This window comes from Maylandia zebra, linkage group LG5, assembly GCF_041146795.1.
Source record: "Maylandia zebra isolate NMK-2024a linkage group LG5, Mzebra_GT3a, whole genome shotgun sequence".
Classification (NCBI taxonomy): domain Eukaryota; kingdom Metazoa; phylum Chordata; class Actinopteri; order Cichliformes; family Cichlidae; genus Maylandia; species Maylandia zebra.
Genome location: NC_135171.1, coordinates 10,115,493 through 10,132,262, shown reverse-complemented (window position 1 = coordinate 10,132,262; position 16,770 = coordinate 10,115,493). Strand labels below are relative to the sequence as shown.

The following is a 16,770-nucleotide window of genomic DNA, read 5'->3' as shown; positions in this document are numbered from 1 at the left end:
GAGTTTCACTGGGAAATTACCATATTTGTCACATCGGGAATGATTTTTGTAGAGCGACACCTTTACGAATATATGCAATTAATTTTTGAATTCATAGGATATATTCATAACCATTTGTCTTTCTGCAGGTGCTGAACATCTACAGTGGGTGCAGACACTGAAAGATGCCCATATGGCCATCGATGCTAACCTGCAGTGGGAATGTAAAGCCATTGGCAAACCTATGCCTACGTACAGATGGTTGAAGAATGGTCAGTCAGTAAAAGCAGAGGTAAGATGTGTGAGTGAGTACGAGTACTGCATGTTTCAAAATCATTAAAAAGGATAATTGACATTTTCTTTCAATTTTTTTTATTGTTCAGGAGAGGATCCATTTGGAAGCTGGCAGACTGACCATACCCAAGATTAGTCTGTCAGACTCTGGGATGTATCAGTGTGTGGCAGAGAATGAGCATGGATCTGTGTATGCCAGTGCTGAGCTCAAGGTTGTAGGTAAGCAGTCGTGTTTGCCCTGTTTCATTTACAATGGACTGAACAAGAGGCAAGGCAAAGATATGCTGTCTGTACATCTTGCTGTCACTGGAATTAAAATGCTCCCTATTTGAAAGTGAATAAATAAGTAGAAACCAGCTAAACTAGCACCTCACTGAGCCTTGCACATTCATTTCCATAATTATTTCCTACAATGAGCCAGCTCTGGTGGTGACATATAATTTCCGTAATTGCTGGTGATGCTCTTGACATTTTGGCTGATGCAAAGCTGTTGTACCTTGACAAAGCGAGACAAACTGCATCAACACGGGTCTCTTCCTCAGCCTCGCCGCCTGACTTCACCCGGCGCCCCGTGAAGAAGTCCACGGTGATCCAGAGGGGGGGTGAGGTGGTGTTAGAGTGTCGCCCCCACGCTTCTCCCAGGGCCACAATCTCCTGGTGGAGAGAGGGGGGGATGCACCTGAAGGACAGTGAGAGGTAGGGTATTATAAGCACCGCTGCACAACCCACTGAAGGCATTAATTTCCAGTACCGATTGTTATTTATGCCTTGGCTCAAGGGGACTTTGGAATCAGTGTTGCATAAAACTTCCTCGTTGGTCAAAGAATGTGTTTTTTTTAGATAGACACCTTATTCCCTCGGATATGGATGTTGGTTTTCTGCTGACACTGCTGCCGTTTGCTGCCTGTACCAAGGAGGCCATGACACCGAGCCTTATCAGTTTTGCAATGCACAGGAAGGAGAGCACTGTATGATTTAGCTGTTTGAAACTTCAAAGCGTCCGGTGTCGCCGCAGTTTTACAGATCTTCAAAGCCGGGGAAAAAAAGTAGATCAGAGATCCTGTTGGGACTTTTTCCATGTGAAAGCCAAAGAGAAAAACAATCTGACTCCATCTTTCAGTGAAACGCCACCTCAGGCGACATGACAGGCCGCGCCGTGTCATGATTGAAGGTCTGAGGCGACACCTGTGAGCTAAAAGAACCCGTTTTCTGTTGCACCCAGCCTCAGCAGAAGCTAATCCACACAGGATGAACCAAGCAAGAGTTCAAGCACAGTATGAGGTCTGCTTTCATTAAACGCTGGGTGTCAAAGAAAGGGACATGAAAGGTCATGTAGTGATGGCTAGATAACTGGTAGACAGGCTACAATAAGGGCAGACAAATTATTTCCCAGGAAACTTCACAGCAGTTTAACAGTTGTCAACAATCACTGAAAATCACTTTCCTTACACACTTTTGAGCTGCGCCTAAGTGCAGCTCCCACTGTTGACAATATGATGTTATCTTAATCACATAATATTGGAGTATTTTGGATCCTTCTGTTTTTTTGATGGGAATAAAAAGCAGCATTGGCACATTGGTTTATCCGTCTTTGAGCCATTGTTCAGCATACCCATACATCATCCGACTTGAAATTGAAAGCATGTCTTTTCTGTAAAACACCGTCCAAAAGGCTTGTCAGTCTCACACTGTATAATTACTTAATGGCTTCAATTTTGTGTTAGTGCCTTGCCTCCTAAAGCCACCACAGCTTCAGTGGCTTACAACACCTTAACATCAATTGAGGCTTTGAAATAACAAAAGGTTTGGCAGTAAGTTGAATTTTTAATTGTATTCTAAACGTGGAGCTCTGAGGTCATAAATTTGGTAATAATGCATTAAAATTGGCCATCAAAGGAACAGAAGCTTTCCTGTATTGATGTCACAATGAGGCTGCATTACCAACTGTTAGTCAGCCTTTTTATTAAAAGGAAAATGTTTATAGTGCTGTTACCTTTATAAAAAAGAAATATGATATTTGAAAATTGAAGTAAGTTGGCAGTTTAACCAAATAGAATAATGTATGGAGAAATAGTATGATTTAACATTTATCCTTTATAAATATGAATAAATTAATATATAATAGGGCTGCCACGATTAGTCGACTAGTCACGATTACGTCGACTATCAAAATCGTCGACGACTGATTTAACAGTCATGCGTCGTTTGAAGCTTTGTAAGATCCCAAAAGATGCAGGGATAAGTAGCAGGATTTAAGAGTGTAATAACGGACTGAAACAGAAGATGGCAGCACTGCACGTACAAGGATGCCAGCTGCCGTTAAACCCCGAAGAAGAAGAAGCAGTGTCCCAGAATTCATAGCGCGGCCTAGCGCAGTTGTCAATAATGGCGGCAGCTAGTTAGTTTTAATGTTACTCTTATTATTCTTTCTGGGTCACAAAATAAACGTTTAACATATAATGTAGCTGTGTAAACCTCAAATATCTGCTCAGTTTATCAAGACACCACATATTTGCAAAAGCGCTCCGACGTTTTCGGAGACGTCTGTTACCCACTAGCTCGATAGCTAGCTGGGGGCTAGGCTCACTAGAGCCGGTGAGAACACCGGACTCCCAGCAAATCATTTTCAAACCTTTCGCTACTCAGGTTAAACATGATATATAAGTCACTTAGATAACTTAAAAATGTTATTGTTTGGCTTTTTTTAGTATTTTATTTGTTCCTGGGTAAATCGGTTTGGCTGAGATTAAAGTTATAGTTTTACACAGTTGAATAAACATCAAGCAGACAACTGATTATCAGAAGTGTGAGATGCTCAAGAATATACTCCGGTGTCCCGTTATATTATAGATAGCAAGGAGTTTATTAAACTTCACTTAAACAACCTGCAGATTTCATTAAAATTTAATAAACTATCATCTTGCCTTTATTTTTAGTTAGCACATACCTGAAACACTTAAAGCTATAAGCTAATGATAGTTATATAAGAGAAGATGCATGTTGGTGCAATAAGCTGTACGTTTTATGTCCAATGGATGCATGATCTGATTAGTCGACTAATCGCAAAAATAATCGGTGACTGGTCGACTATCAAAATAATCGTTTGTGGCAGCCCTAATATATAATAAATCTCAGTAGCCAGCTTCTAGTATCATGGTCCTATGTGTTGTGGTAATTTTTGCAATTCTTTGTAAATTTATTTGAGTTTGGGTTCCTGTTTAGCTTTTACTGTTATTCTCGCATTTGAACTTTTTGATTATTGTTGGTTCGAGTTTTGAACCCTGATTTGATCTCATTGTCATTCTAGCAGTCTGACTACTTTTCATGCTTGTTTAGTTTGTTTAGATTGTCTTACAGGTCGATATACATTGGATTTTGTTCTGTATTTTTTTACTATTACAGGTGTTATTAAAGGAGACCTGTTATCCTTTTCCTTACTTTCTGTCATCTTTATACTTTTACAGTGAAAGATGCTCATATTAAAACAGGCCTAAAATATTAAATAATGAGGTTATCGTATGTGTAATTCCAACAGACCAATGAGTGCTCTGCCCCCAAGCTGTGCTCGTTACTCTCTGTGATGTCAATCATATATATTAGAAATATTTCTGAGAAGGTCATGTAGGGCACACAGCTCCGTCTGTGAGCACAGAGCACCCACCTGTAGTTCAAACCTTTTGCTTGTGAAAAACAGCCAATCAGAAGACATTTGGTTTATATGCGGGTGGAATGGAGCTAAAACAGTTTTCTTCATAACAGCTGATACCATGAGGGGCTTCACCACGATCCCTTATAATATATATTATGGATGGTTTTACAAAATGTGGCACCATCTCTGAAAGACCAGCTATGATTAAAAGGGATGCAGCATAATTTGCCTTCAGTTGCTGAAAAGGTTTTACAGCAGTAGCGCTCATAGTGTAATAAGACTTTTTATTCACCCTGTAGTTTACAGTTTTGGTCATGTAAAAATAAAGATGTTGAGTTTTAATCAGCATGGTGATAGGTACAAGGGCACTTGTTGTATTTCAAAAGTGTGAGACGTGTCTGTGATTCATGCAGCTCGAGATTGTTCTTTTTCCCAGAGGGGGGGGAAACATGGTCCCTGGCTTAAAACTAGAGCCTACATTTTCCCTCTCCCCTTTTAAATCAAGGACTTTTAGAATTTTCAGAGAATTCTGACTGCTCTGCCTGCTTTTTCACTAGAAATGACATATGTGCTACAAGTGAAAGCTTCACAGGTGGAGGGCTTTCTCGAAAGGTCATTTCCTTTTTTATTATTGTCCTTGTTATTGCTAACGTTACTCATGCACACGGCATCACAAAAAGCGGTCTCTTCATCTGTGGAAATTTTAATTGGTGGGTTGTAAGCTAACCCCAAAGACCCCACCTACAGGCACAAGACTGTAGGATTCCCATTTATACATGCTTCAAAATATTCTTCCTTAGTTAGTGGGCTCATGCTTTTTAATACTAAATAACCTTACATCAACAACTTAACAACTCACCACCGCAAATTTAATACTTCTCGGGATCAACTTTAAGATGGCTTTAACCATTAAAAAACAATTTGAAATGCTCTTTGTTGAGGCCTTTCACAGTCTTAACCCAATGCACATGTTTATTGTTGAACTGATTTTTGTGGCAGTAGAAGTCTCACTTGGTTTCTCTCAGTTTAATAACTGTGAAATTTGGTAATCGATTGAATTGATTGAGGAAAATGTAGCATAAATTTCTTACATTTGGCTTCATTGGAAAACTGAAAATTGTAAATTTATTGCCTTTAATAGGTTCAGTAGCAGTATTCATGGCACACTGTACGTCAGCTTTCTTTACAGAATGAAACTGCCTACGATGAACCTTACAGGTTTGAAAGGAATTCATTTAGATAAGTTCTCTCCATGAAAACAGTATTTTATACTTAAACTAGCTGCCAGTAGATTTGAAGAAAAAAAAAGTATGGACACAGTTCACTCATTTTAATGTTTACATTTTAATTAGAAAATAAAATAAGAAATTAAAAACATGCAAGTTATACATTCCTATGGTTATAAATAGAAAATGAAAATGCAATTAACTTACTTGACTGGAAACCTTCCTCAAGGTCCTCAATGTGATTATTTGTACTTTCGAAGTTCAAAGTGTAGATCCCAAAAAAGACACATACTGGTGCATTTTCTTCTAGCGCATTTCGTCAGTCTGATCTAACTTTTCACGCAGTGTTCAGTGAAATATAAAAAAAGATATTAAATCTACTCTTTTATTTTTCTCATTTCACTATTTCCTTCTTAATACAACAGGAAAAGCATTCAATACGTTGTGTATGTATCTGTCTTGTGTTGCCTTTGGAAAGTCCTGGGTTCAAATTCTCCTAGGATCTTTGTCCACTCCTATGATACTACTACTGCTAACACTACTACAAATAATAATAATATAGAAAAGAAATGAATGGGTGCCCTTGGAACCAGCTTTGCACCTTTTTTTAATGGTCCATTTTTGTACTGTTTAAGGTACAAACGTTGTCACCTCAGGTTATAGACTGGTCTCTGTAAGGTACAAACCACAAGCCAATACTTACAAGTAACTCCTGTCAAGGGCATAACAGCAGTTCTTCAGTGACAAGCTGTTGCAGCCCTGAAGGCACAAAAACAGTGTATCTTAGAAGAGCTGTCCATTCTCCTTGGATTATTAGTATTCCAAGAAACCAGCAATGGATTGTTAATACATTTCCTTTATATTATACCACATCAAAAACAAAGTGCGAGATATTTGAAAGTCAAAGTACACTGGTTTGAGTATCCAATTGTCTGTTTCTATCAAGAAGAACATTCTAGATGCTAAAAAGTAAATCTGACCGAAGTGCTGTTTATTTCACAGAGCGACTATATTTTTAGATTTCATTTTCATGTCGATTATCACATGCTTCCTCTTTCTTTCCCCCCTGCTCCCGCTCCAATCATTATGTACAACCACATTTCCATAGGCTTTCCTTAGCTCTGCAGACGTGCCTCAACATGCGACCAGTGGGATTGATTATTTATCATATTTTCCATCGGCCAGTCTTGAGGAAAGGGAGAAAAATTACCCAGGCAGCACATTTGAACAAGAATAGAAATTCACAGCTTGGAACGCAGTTTGTCTACAAAGTAGATAGTTCTTTACGTTTCTATTTGTTTTTGCAGCTCATTGCTCCTCGGGTCATGTTCTCAGTGTGCCTCCATCACTCAGTGTTTGATATTTTTGTCAATAAATCAGCGCAAAGCACCCTGTGTCAGACATGCTCCCTGGGTCTTAGCTTGGCCCGAGCAAATACATATTTATTCTTGGAAGCCAATATGAAATTGTTTGATTTTTTTGAGCTGGCTGCTCACAGCATTTCTGTTTGATTTACTGAATCCAAAGGTCACAACAGGAGAGCATTATCTGCCTCATTTATGCGTGTGTTTCTGTGATTTCCGACTTCTCTGTTATCAACCGAGGTGGCAAAATAAAATTCCAGGGCGTAACGTAAAGTAGTATAAGCAAAGTTGTATATTAATGTCAGTCTGAACAACCTGAAAATATTTATTTTTTCATCCACTCATTTTATCGTTAAAGGTTGATTTTCTTATTAAAATGTTTCTGAGCCTTTCCCCCACGAGTGAGCAGAGAAGATCGAGCAGATAAAAATGTTTATATACTCAGCTGAATCATCTTCAGCTATTACGCACTCTTGAAGCAATTAGCGCAATGAGCTTATTTGGCCTCGATTTCCCCTTTCAGGCAAAATACAGGTTATCCTACCTTGTCAGCTCTTGGGAAGAAATACCTGCAGACTCTAAAATTCATCATGCCGATATAATCTTTTTTTTTGGTCAGGCCACTTGTAACACTAGCCCATGAATCACTCAAACATAAAAAAGACATCCTACTCATAGACTGACCGGTGTTGTGTCTGCACATGACAGATAACTTAGCCATGAGATAGTTTTAAATAACAGTATATTTAGGCACTTAGTCACTGGCAGGCTGTTGCAAACACATCATTTGCTCCTTGAGTCTGACAGGCATAATACTGTGTTTCTCACCAAAAAGGTGATTCCCAAAGAGCTATTGGCCAGAATGTTGGTTACAAGTAACGGCGTTACTAACAGCGTTACTTATTTCAGTAACGAGTAATCTAACTAATTACTATTCCTATCGTTGCAACGCCGTTACCGTTACTAACAAGAAAATGCGGTGCTGTCACGTTACTTTTTTTCAACTAACAGACGGTTGAAGCTGTGTTCAGATTACGGTATCTTATATCAGTCGCAGGGAAGTAGCTGTAAGTAGGGATGAGTACCGGTAATGGCACTGGTTCTGACATAAACGGTAGTAACCAGAACGAAAAGTAGCGCACATTTCGGTGCTTTGGTTCATACACTTTGGATTCTAGCCAATCATTTTACCTTTCCAAGGATAGTAGGCGGGCCCAGGTACGTACGTTCTTTTAGAGCAGAGCTACAGATGAAAAATGCCCAAGGCGAAGCGCTCCATGCGCACAGCAGAAAAGGGTCATTACCATGTAAATGTGTGGTTAATTCTTCAAAAATGTATTTTTTTTTTTAAATAATTTTTTAGGCATCTTAATAAAATTAATTTATTTCTGCTCTTAAATACCTAAAAAGTTCAACTGGCATGGTGTCCAATTGTGTGCCAAAATTGGACATTTTTGTACAACGTCTGGATATTCATGTATTGACAGTGCTGTAATTTTTCACTGTTTCACTTTACAAACATAAATCTTTGCACAGTTGATGTTTATATGTTGGTTACTAAATTTCTGTAATGAAATGTGAACTGAGGCATATGCTAAAAAAAAAAATGGGCGAGGATAAAATCTACTTACTTTTTCTGTGTTTCTGTGTTCTCAGTAACTTTGACACAGTAATATCTGCTTCAATATTTACACCTCTGATGAAATTTCACAAGTGTTAGCTTTATTTTGATACCAAGATTGTAAGCACAGAGTTTGTAATTGCAGAGAAATAATCAATAAAATTTGGGCATTGCATTTTCGAGCAGGAAACTAAGAAACCCCTTTGGGGCTTAAGAGGTTAAGTTGATACTGTGCAAAAGAGGTAACACCTCAAATCTGATGAAACACCTGGCGACGCATAGTGTTTTTTTAAAAGCCGAGAAATGCACCGTATTTGATAGCTCACTGCAAGACCTCACACCGAGCACATCTACTGCCGGCGTGGTAAATCTCCATTAGTGAGTTAGCACGGATCGCCCCGTGCGGGGGGCTGGACGGTTCTTATCATTTTGCAGAAAAAAGGAGACTGCTAAAAATAAAAACATAAGAGGTTTTTGGACAAAGTTTGTGCTCTCCATTCTTTAAGCACCGGTTTGAGCACTGTTTCAAAAGTACGTAGTTTGGCACCGGTATCGGACAAAACCTAAACGATACCCATCCCTAGCTGTAAGTAATCTGGGCGCTAGAGCTTTAAGCAGCTGCGCTCGCTCCGGCGGACGGCAATCACGATCACTTTTTGGCACAACACCTGGAGCTAAGGGGGCAAAACAATGGCATGAGTGCTGCTGTTTGATTGAGGAAGAATAAAGTAGTCACGGTAAGCCAATCACATGACCACTTCACGATGACAAAGCAACAAGGTGATATATACCAGTTTTTAAATTGTGTTGATAGGCCACGTAAAACCATGATGTAGATGATAAACAATATATATGCGGCATTTTTTCCTCAATAGTTTTGTCTCGTCTAACATCTAAGGACAGTGCAGCGAGCACTCTCTGCTTATGAGCAAAAAATTTAAAAAATACAAAACAAAAAAAACGCTCTTTCCTGTTGGTGGAAAAATGCACCATGTCGACCAATCAAAAATGATATGGCAACATGACATTTGGTTGTTTAGGAAGAGGGGCAAGTTTTAGAAGTGACGGCGAGAGAGAGAGAGCGAGAGAGACAGCAGAAAAAGAGAGAGAGAGCGAGTATGTACATATTGAATGCAGAACACCTGATTGTTATATAAATAGTTTGAAATGGTTATAAAAATAGAGGGTAAAAGGTAAATAGCCGCAAATAACTTTGTTGTTTGCAAAATTTGTGCATATGATTTTAAAATTGACCATTTATATTTGCATTTAAAGTTATGAAATATGATTCAATAAACATGTTTGTGATTGTCAAAAATTATAACGTTTTCTACTCGGATTTTATGTTTTTGTCTGATTTTAGATCAATTGTGTTAATACAGTATGTCAAAATGAAAACATAACTGTAAATTCAGACACGTGTGGTTGTGCTGAAAAGGATGATACCAAACAAGGCAAAGTAAATAGTTTTTAAAGGTGAAATGTGGAGAAAACATCAAAAGTGGTTAAAAATGGCCAATTATACCCTGGAGCCCAGAGGGTTAAACGTTTTTTTAAAGTAATGAAATAGTTGCTTTTCAAGTAATTAATTACTTTTAGAATCTTGTAACTCAGTTACTAACTCAGTTACTTTTTTGAAGAAGTAACTAGTAACTGTAATTAATTACTTTTTCAAAGTAACTTGTAAAGATTTGTGGAAACTGGACAAGAGAAAGAACAAGATGTGGCAAGTGAATAGTATCTATAGTATCCTGACACAGGATCTGAGAGATGCATTTGGCTCTTCACCTATATATGTTTGCTGAAGCCTCATGAGAAACGTTCTCAGTGGCTGTCAAGAAGCCATTTTTAAGCAACAGAAATGGGGAAAAAAGGCTGAGGTTCATCAAAATTAGCAGTAACAGGTCTTGTGGAGGGAGGAATCCAAATTTGAAATTGTTGTATGTGTATGTATGTATACTTTATTGATCCACATGGGGAAAGTCCTCTCTACATTTAACCCATTCACTCAGTGAAGCAGTGGGCAGCCACCAATCCAGCACCCGGGGAGCAGTGTGTAGGGACGGTACCTTGCTCAGGGGTACCTCAGGGTAGCCGTTCAGTGGATTCAAACCCCGACCTTCTGATCATGGGGGCACCACTCTACCTTCTGCCCTATCCCTGCCCTGTTGGTTCAAACAGAGGAAGCCAGAAGAGAGACAGAGAACAGTGAGTGCCTACAGCCATGTGTACAACATGGTGGAGGCTCTGTCATGGATTGGAGCCATATTTCAGCCAGCGGTGTTGGACACCTTGTCTTGAATAGTCCTTGAATATTTCTTGATCTTGAAAACTTTAATTGGCAATGATCCCAAACACACTGCCAATGCAGTAAAAACACAAAAAGTCCAGAGCCCTGTCCTGGACATTACTGAAGCAGTGTGGGACAGAAAATGGGACAAAAAGAGGTCTAAAAAACTTTGAATGTTCTTCAAGAAACCCAGAGAGCTATTCCAGAAGACTATTTAAGGAATAGTCTTGCCTAAGAGAGTTCAGCTTGTGTGAAATAATAAAAGGTCTCATACCAAATATTGACTTTGAGCCTTATGAGAATTGAACAAACTCTTTTTGCCTTATATATTGTATTTCAGTGTACTATGCCTACACTTATGCCAATAATTCATGCATCTAGTTCCAATTTTCCTGGTGAAATAAAAATAAAATGGGGGTCAGTTCAAGGCATCTGCACAGTACTACATATGATTTTATATGACATATTAAATATATATATATCTGTTTTTCTTTTTTTTAAATGTAATAATTCCCCAATCACAGTCCCCAAAAGAAGCCCCACCTTTATTGACCACAGAGAGCTCCTGTATCAAAGGAAAATGTAGTTCACAAAAGTAAGTCACCAGCTGTTTCGCTCTCACAACAAGGCCATCATTCCTCTGTGTAGCTGTTGTTTTACTCATGTTTTTGTCTCGCTCTCTAATCAGACTGCCAGCCTAATGCTTTTTTCAAGGTGTGATTCTTGTATATCACCATATTATTGCATTTCAGAAATGGCTTATAGCATGTTGATATAATCGCCGCATGTTGTAGAGCGATAAGGCTGCAGGTAAAGATCCCTCTCTACAGCGCTGCTCCCCTCGCCCTATCACTGTCCCGCCCGGCCCCGGTGGCCTGTTGTGTGTCCAATTAATATGTGCATTTAAGCTATTGTGCTGTCAATACTGTGCTGACCCTACAGCAAATCTGTTCTGCTTCAGCTAAGATAATTGTTATCTTTTGAAGCGTGCAAATAGATTTTTGGAATAGATTCTAAAGCCTTCATTCAAAAAGAATTAAATGGAGAAAGATAAAAGAGAGAAAGTTCAAATGGTTTGAGAAATGAAATCTTATCACAGCCAGAGCTGGTCCCTTTGATTCCTGACATCATTGTTCATTCAGTTAATTACTAAAGAAGTCATAAAGAAGTGGGTTATTTCAGTTTTGTCTCTCTCTCCTCAGACGGACCATCATGGAGGATGGAACTCTTCGTATCACCAATATCTCCAAATCGGATGGAGGCAGGTACACATGTGTGGCCAGAAACCGTTTTGGTACTTCCAGCAGCACAGGGACACTGGTGGTAAAAGGTATTCTTTTCCATTTTTTCTTTTTTTAGTGTACCTTCTAAGCCGAGGGTTTAAACTTTTGTTAGAGGGAAAAAAATAGTAGCTCAAGCATGAAATGGATAATGAAATATATAGCCGTTTTATGTTCCTGCCGCTCTGACAGACATATAAGTCATCCGAGGTTTTGTCAGCTCTGAGTTATTGTTCATGTAGCAGAGTGGGGCAAACCACTGACGTCTATAGCTGTGAGTGAAGAATATTTTCATTTAATTTAAAAAGAGCTCCTGTAGCATTTTCAGATTTGGGGTTGTTAAATGATGATTATTATGGAGAACGAGAGTGAAAGAGTCATTTTATTTCTTTCTAGTTGACACTGTGATTGCAGCGTCTTTAATTATTCATTACTGAGTTATGGGCAGCTTTTGCTTTTTAAGTGAAGTTATTTAAGGTCTCTTAATTACACTGCTAGACCAAAATCTGTCTCGTGATTCTGGGCAAAATAAGCTTCATTACCTTATTCATTTGGCTGATAGCGACACCGTGCTGCATATAGTAACAAGTCAATGTGTTTTTCTCCCCAAGAGCCCACAAAGATCATAGTTCCACCCTTGAGCTTGGATGCCAGCGTGGGACAGAGCATCGTGTTGCCCTGTGAGGTGTCTAGTGATTCGTCCCTGAGCCCCATCTTCAAGTGGTTTTTCAACGGCAAAGCTATCGACTTCAACAGACAGGAGCACTTTGAGATGATTGGAGGGGTATGTGTACATATGATGGTTAGCTTTTTTGCTTTGTGTTTGATGAAAATACACCACGTCTGTATCTGTCACAAACATGGTGGATCCAGTAAAATCCAAATCAATTTCAAACATACAGTGGAAGGAATAATTATTTGATCCCTGAATTTGTAAGTTTTCTGACTTTTGAAGATAGGAACAGTCTCTCATTTTAATGAAGAGAGGCAGAGTACCAGACATCCATCCAGAGAAAGCACAGTCCATAAAAGCTATAAACTGATTTGCATTCATTGAATGAAATAAGCTAGTCATTATTCTGTTTTGAGTGGCTGTGTGCCCATGTGGCACAGTTAATCCCATATATTTCTGATCCCAAGTTGTTATGTATATAAAGCACACCTGTACACAGAGTCAGTTTCATCATCATCACGGGCAAGACCAAAGAGCAGTGCGAGGACGTCAGGGACAAGATTATAGACCTGCACCTCACTGGCTTCATTATTCAGCCTCAGAGGTTTCCATCTGAAAAAAACAAAACAAAAAAAATGGAACAAATGGAAATATAAAAATGGCAACATGTGGTTTTAGGAGGACCTACATGTGTCAAAATATCCCCATCACTGCCCACACAGGCCCCACATCTTGACACACGTTATTGCAGTGAGTCAGGAAACGCTATTGTCCTGTTTTCCAGCACAGACATGCATCAACTCATCATAACAGCAGCAGCTTAATAGCTGTTGCTCCCTTGGCTACTTCTGTATAGGTTACAGCTATCAAATGACAGAGTACTGCATGATGCAGTGTGTTGCCATTTAACTTTTTAAAAATATATATTATTTACCCATAAAAATGTCAGCTAATGGATGTATTTCATGATCATACTGCACAATTATATCAGGTACATGCCTGAAACTCTGTAAATTGTTGTTCCGCAACAATTAGACAAACATGATTAAATATGTAAATATGTAGATAATCTTCCATTCAAATTTTAAGCCAGCAAATTGAAGTTGGTTCAGAAGAAATGGTAGCTGGCTGACCGGCTGACAAAAACACATACATTTGCTTCTAAAACTCACTAAATATATTGGGTTAATAAAATAATATGTAGCGATTAGTGAGCTCAGGCAATCTGTATGATAAACTCAGTTAACCTCTTCATACCTATAGCGTTATAGTCAATGAATAAATTCAAATATAGTATTTTGTCTGTAATTGTTAAGCTTTTGTGGTCCTGGAATTAAAAAAAAAGGTTTTGAATTCCCTTCAGTGTTTGTGCTAAACTAGGCTAAATGGTCCCAGCCTGTCTCTGAGAGAAGTGAGTGGTATCACTCTTTTCTCTGGATTCTATGCTAATTAAGCGCATTTCTCACCCTGTCAAATTATTCCTTAAGGTTGTATACACTGAACTGGTCCTGTGAGAACATGAAGGCACCAGGGGAACTGGTATTTGTAGGCTAGCTCCATTTTAAACCCACGTGAAAGCTGTGTACATTCAATTCAGATATTACTGTGAGTCGTGACGAGGGAGCCTATAAGGATGAGACTCTAGCCCAGAGGAGATCTTAGTGCAAATCAATCAATTTGAGCCTTCACAAAGGAGCCAAAATCTTTGTGAATGCAAGATTTATGCTTTGTCAGGTTGATCATAGCAGGGCCACTGAAGCTGCCGTAAAACACTAACATTTCACAGTGAGCGTAATGACAACAGATGTTTGACTTTCCTTTAAAAATATTCAAACAAACAAAGAGTCTCTGTGTTTCTCTGGGAAAAAACAAAACAAAATACGAGTGTGTGTGTGTGTGTGTGTGTGTGTGTGTGTGTGTGTGTGTGTGTGTGTGTGTGTGTGTGTGTGTGTGTGTGTGTGTGTGTGTGAGAGAGAGAGAGAACAAGCAGCAACAAATTGAAAAAAGCATCTCTGAAAATTATTCTTGGAGCCACTCAGCCGAGTTGTAAGGTTAAAGTGTAAATACAACAAATACTGAAAACACTGAAAACAAGTCAATTTTGTGTAGCCTTTCTTACAACGTAAAACCAAATTAATTTCTTTTGCCTCTTTTTTTTGTGGTTGATTATTCCAAGCTCCTTTTGTGGAGGATTTGCAGCACATGGCTGAGAATGAAACTGAATGTGCTCCTGAGGATTTCCTATACGTCTTTTCTTTTTTCACTTTGACTTTGCTGCTTTTGGTGGAGGCTTTTTCTTCTCCGAGACTTTCAGTCGCATATGTCTCTGTCATCAGGGATTTGCGGGTGACCTGATGGTGAGGAACATTCAGCTAAAGCATTCTGGGAAGTATGTGTGTATGGTACACACTGAAATCGACACAGTTTCTGCAGCAGCAGACTTAATTGTCAGAGGTATGCTTTTTCCTCCTTACACTGCTTGTCATTTTGTAGTACTCTGCATGTCTGTGTTTCTTAAGATGATGATAAGAGCTGTATCACCGACAGTGTAAAGAGGGAGACTTGTTGCATGTTTCATTACTTGCTGATATAATTTCCAACAGAAGTTTTAAATCAGGCGATAAAGCAGAAAACTCCTCTACATTTGACATTGAGCATTTCAGTGTTAGCAGCATTTTCACTGCTGGTAAACAAGCTTTACTCTGTAAAGACATGTTAGATCCCTTTTCTGATTTCAGAAGGAAAATATTGATGATTTTCAGCACTGAAAGTTGTTCTTTTAATACGACACGGCCGCCTGTATTGGCGCGGTTGGCTTGTTGCAGGCAATGCAGACTCAGGTTGCTCATAGTGCCGTTGACTGATCGATTTGACTGGCAGACGAGAGCCGGTTCAAATTCAGCCAGGAGAATGATGCTGCCAAACAAAAGGAGCCCGTCTAGACATAAAGACAGGGCTTTGTAAGCCATCCCCCCGATGGTGTTACACTCAAATTTGTCCCAGTGGCTTTAGTGGAAATATGCCAAAAGAAGGCATTTCTACACATGAAAAGATGCAAAGCAACAGTGTTCTGCATATAAGATCTTTTGTGAAAAAAACATTCTGTGATTAGTGAGTATAATTTGGATTTAACTGGTGGCACAGTGATGTTTTTTTTTCTTTTCTTTTCTGCGTATTCTGCTTTCGTCTAACAACACAACGACATGGAGGTTAGGTCAACTTGTGAATGTAATTGCCCGTACCGTCTTGCTTGGACAGACTTGTTGGATGTTGGCTAAGTGGTTAAAAAAAACAGATGGGTAATTAAGCATATGTGTCAGTTAAATTAGTCCTGTTAAACAGATACTCCTGACACGTGTTACCCAGTTTCCAACTTTCAGGCTGATGACTGCAAAGTCTTTGAGAAAATAAAAGAAGTTAAACTCATTGCCTCTTATATCACAGTTAACTTGAAGGAAAGAGTAAGTTGCCACAAAAGCTTCAAGGGTATCTATAAAAACAGTCTTCATGCAAGAAAACATTTTATAAAGTATGTTTTTAACTGATTTCATGCCATAAATGTTACTCTGGGGGAGAGCATTTTTGATGTTTAAACTCAAGGATTATAGATATCCTACATACCCGTCTCTTTGGTTGATGTGCCAGTAGTTTAAGTAGAGACAAAATATGTCTGTGACCCAGGCACAATAGGCTTTATTCAACAACGTAGAGTTCAGGGTGCTTGCTTCTACACAACCTTCAGAGGTGTCCGAAGCTCCAAACACTTCCTTTGTCTCTTTTTATTCCATTTTTATTATGTGTTAGCATAGCTTATGCATATGTTATGCGCCTTATAGGCTTTGCCAGGGAGAACTGTGAGATGAGAGACAGACTGTGTCAAGCTTGCTCATATTTATTCTCGAGCTTCAGTTGAGTTTAAATCTGTCAAAACCTTAAACCAAGTGTGCAGACTCAAGTTCCATTTGAATTTGCAAATATCTTCACAGACACTCCATCACAACCATGACTTATTACACAAAGGAAATACATGATAAAAGTGCAAAGGTTAGACTAGGCGTAGAAAGAATGGTCTGGGATAATCTGAGACGTTCAGATTAACAATGCAGGTAATAAAGAGTCTGCCACCAATATAGATTATGCAGGTTTTCCATATTGTGTTTTTATATGCATAATCCAAAACCAGTGTTGTCGATGCTCAATCATCTTCCTACAGAAGTAGTTAGTCGCATTGAGAGCACAGCGCTACTTTTGCAGATTTGCAGGGCTTAGCAGGAAATCCCATGTTGCTGCGTTCCCTGATTTTAGTGAGAAACCAACTGAAAAATCTGCCTTTTTCCCAAATCCTTGGTAATTAATGTTGTCTTTTGTTATTATTACTTCACTTACTTTCACTT

The 16,770-nt window shown here is 38.9% G+C and overlaps 1 protein-coding gene across 2 annotated transcripts in view; it reads left to right on the top strand.

Moving 5' to 3' along the window:
• cntn6 (contactin 6) overlaps positions 1 to 16,770 on the top strand; it is a 137,702-nt gene that overhangs the window by 90,714 nt on the left and 30,218 nt on the right. For both annotated transcript variants that reach the window (XM_012923591.3, XM_076883710.1), the window contains exons 10-15: positions 129 to 271; positions 363 to 492; positions 816 to 969; positions 11,626 to 11,753; positions 12,315 to 12,487; positions 14,713 to 14,830. In XM_012923591.3, the coding sequence (XP_012779045.1) occupies positions 129 to 271; positions 363 to 492; positions 816 to 969; positions 11,626 to 11,753; positions 12,315 to 12,487; positions 14,713 to 14,830 (846 nt within the window). The remainder of the gene's footprint in view (positions 1 to 128; positions 272 to 362; positions 493 to 815; positions 970 to 11,625; positions 11,754 to 12,314; positions 12,488 to 14,712; positions 14,831 to 16,770) is intronic.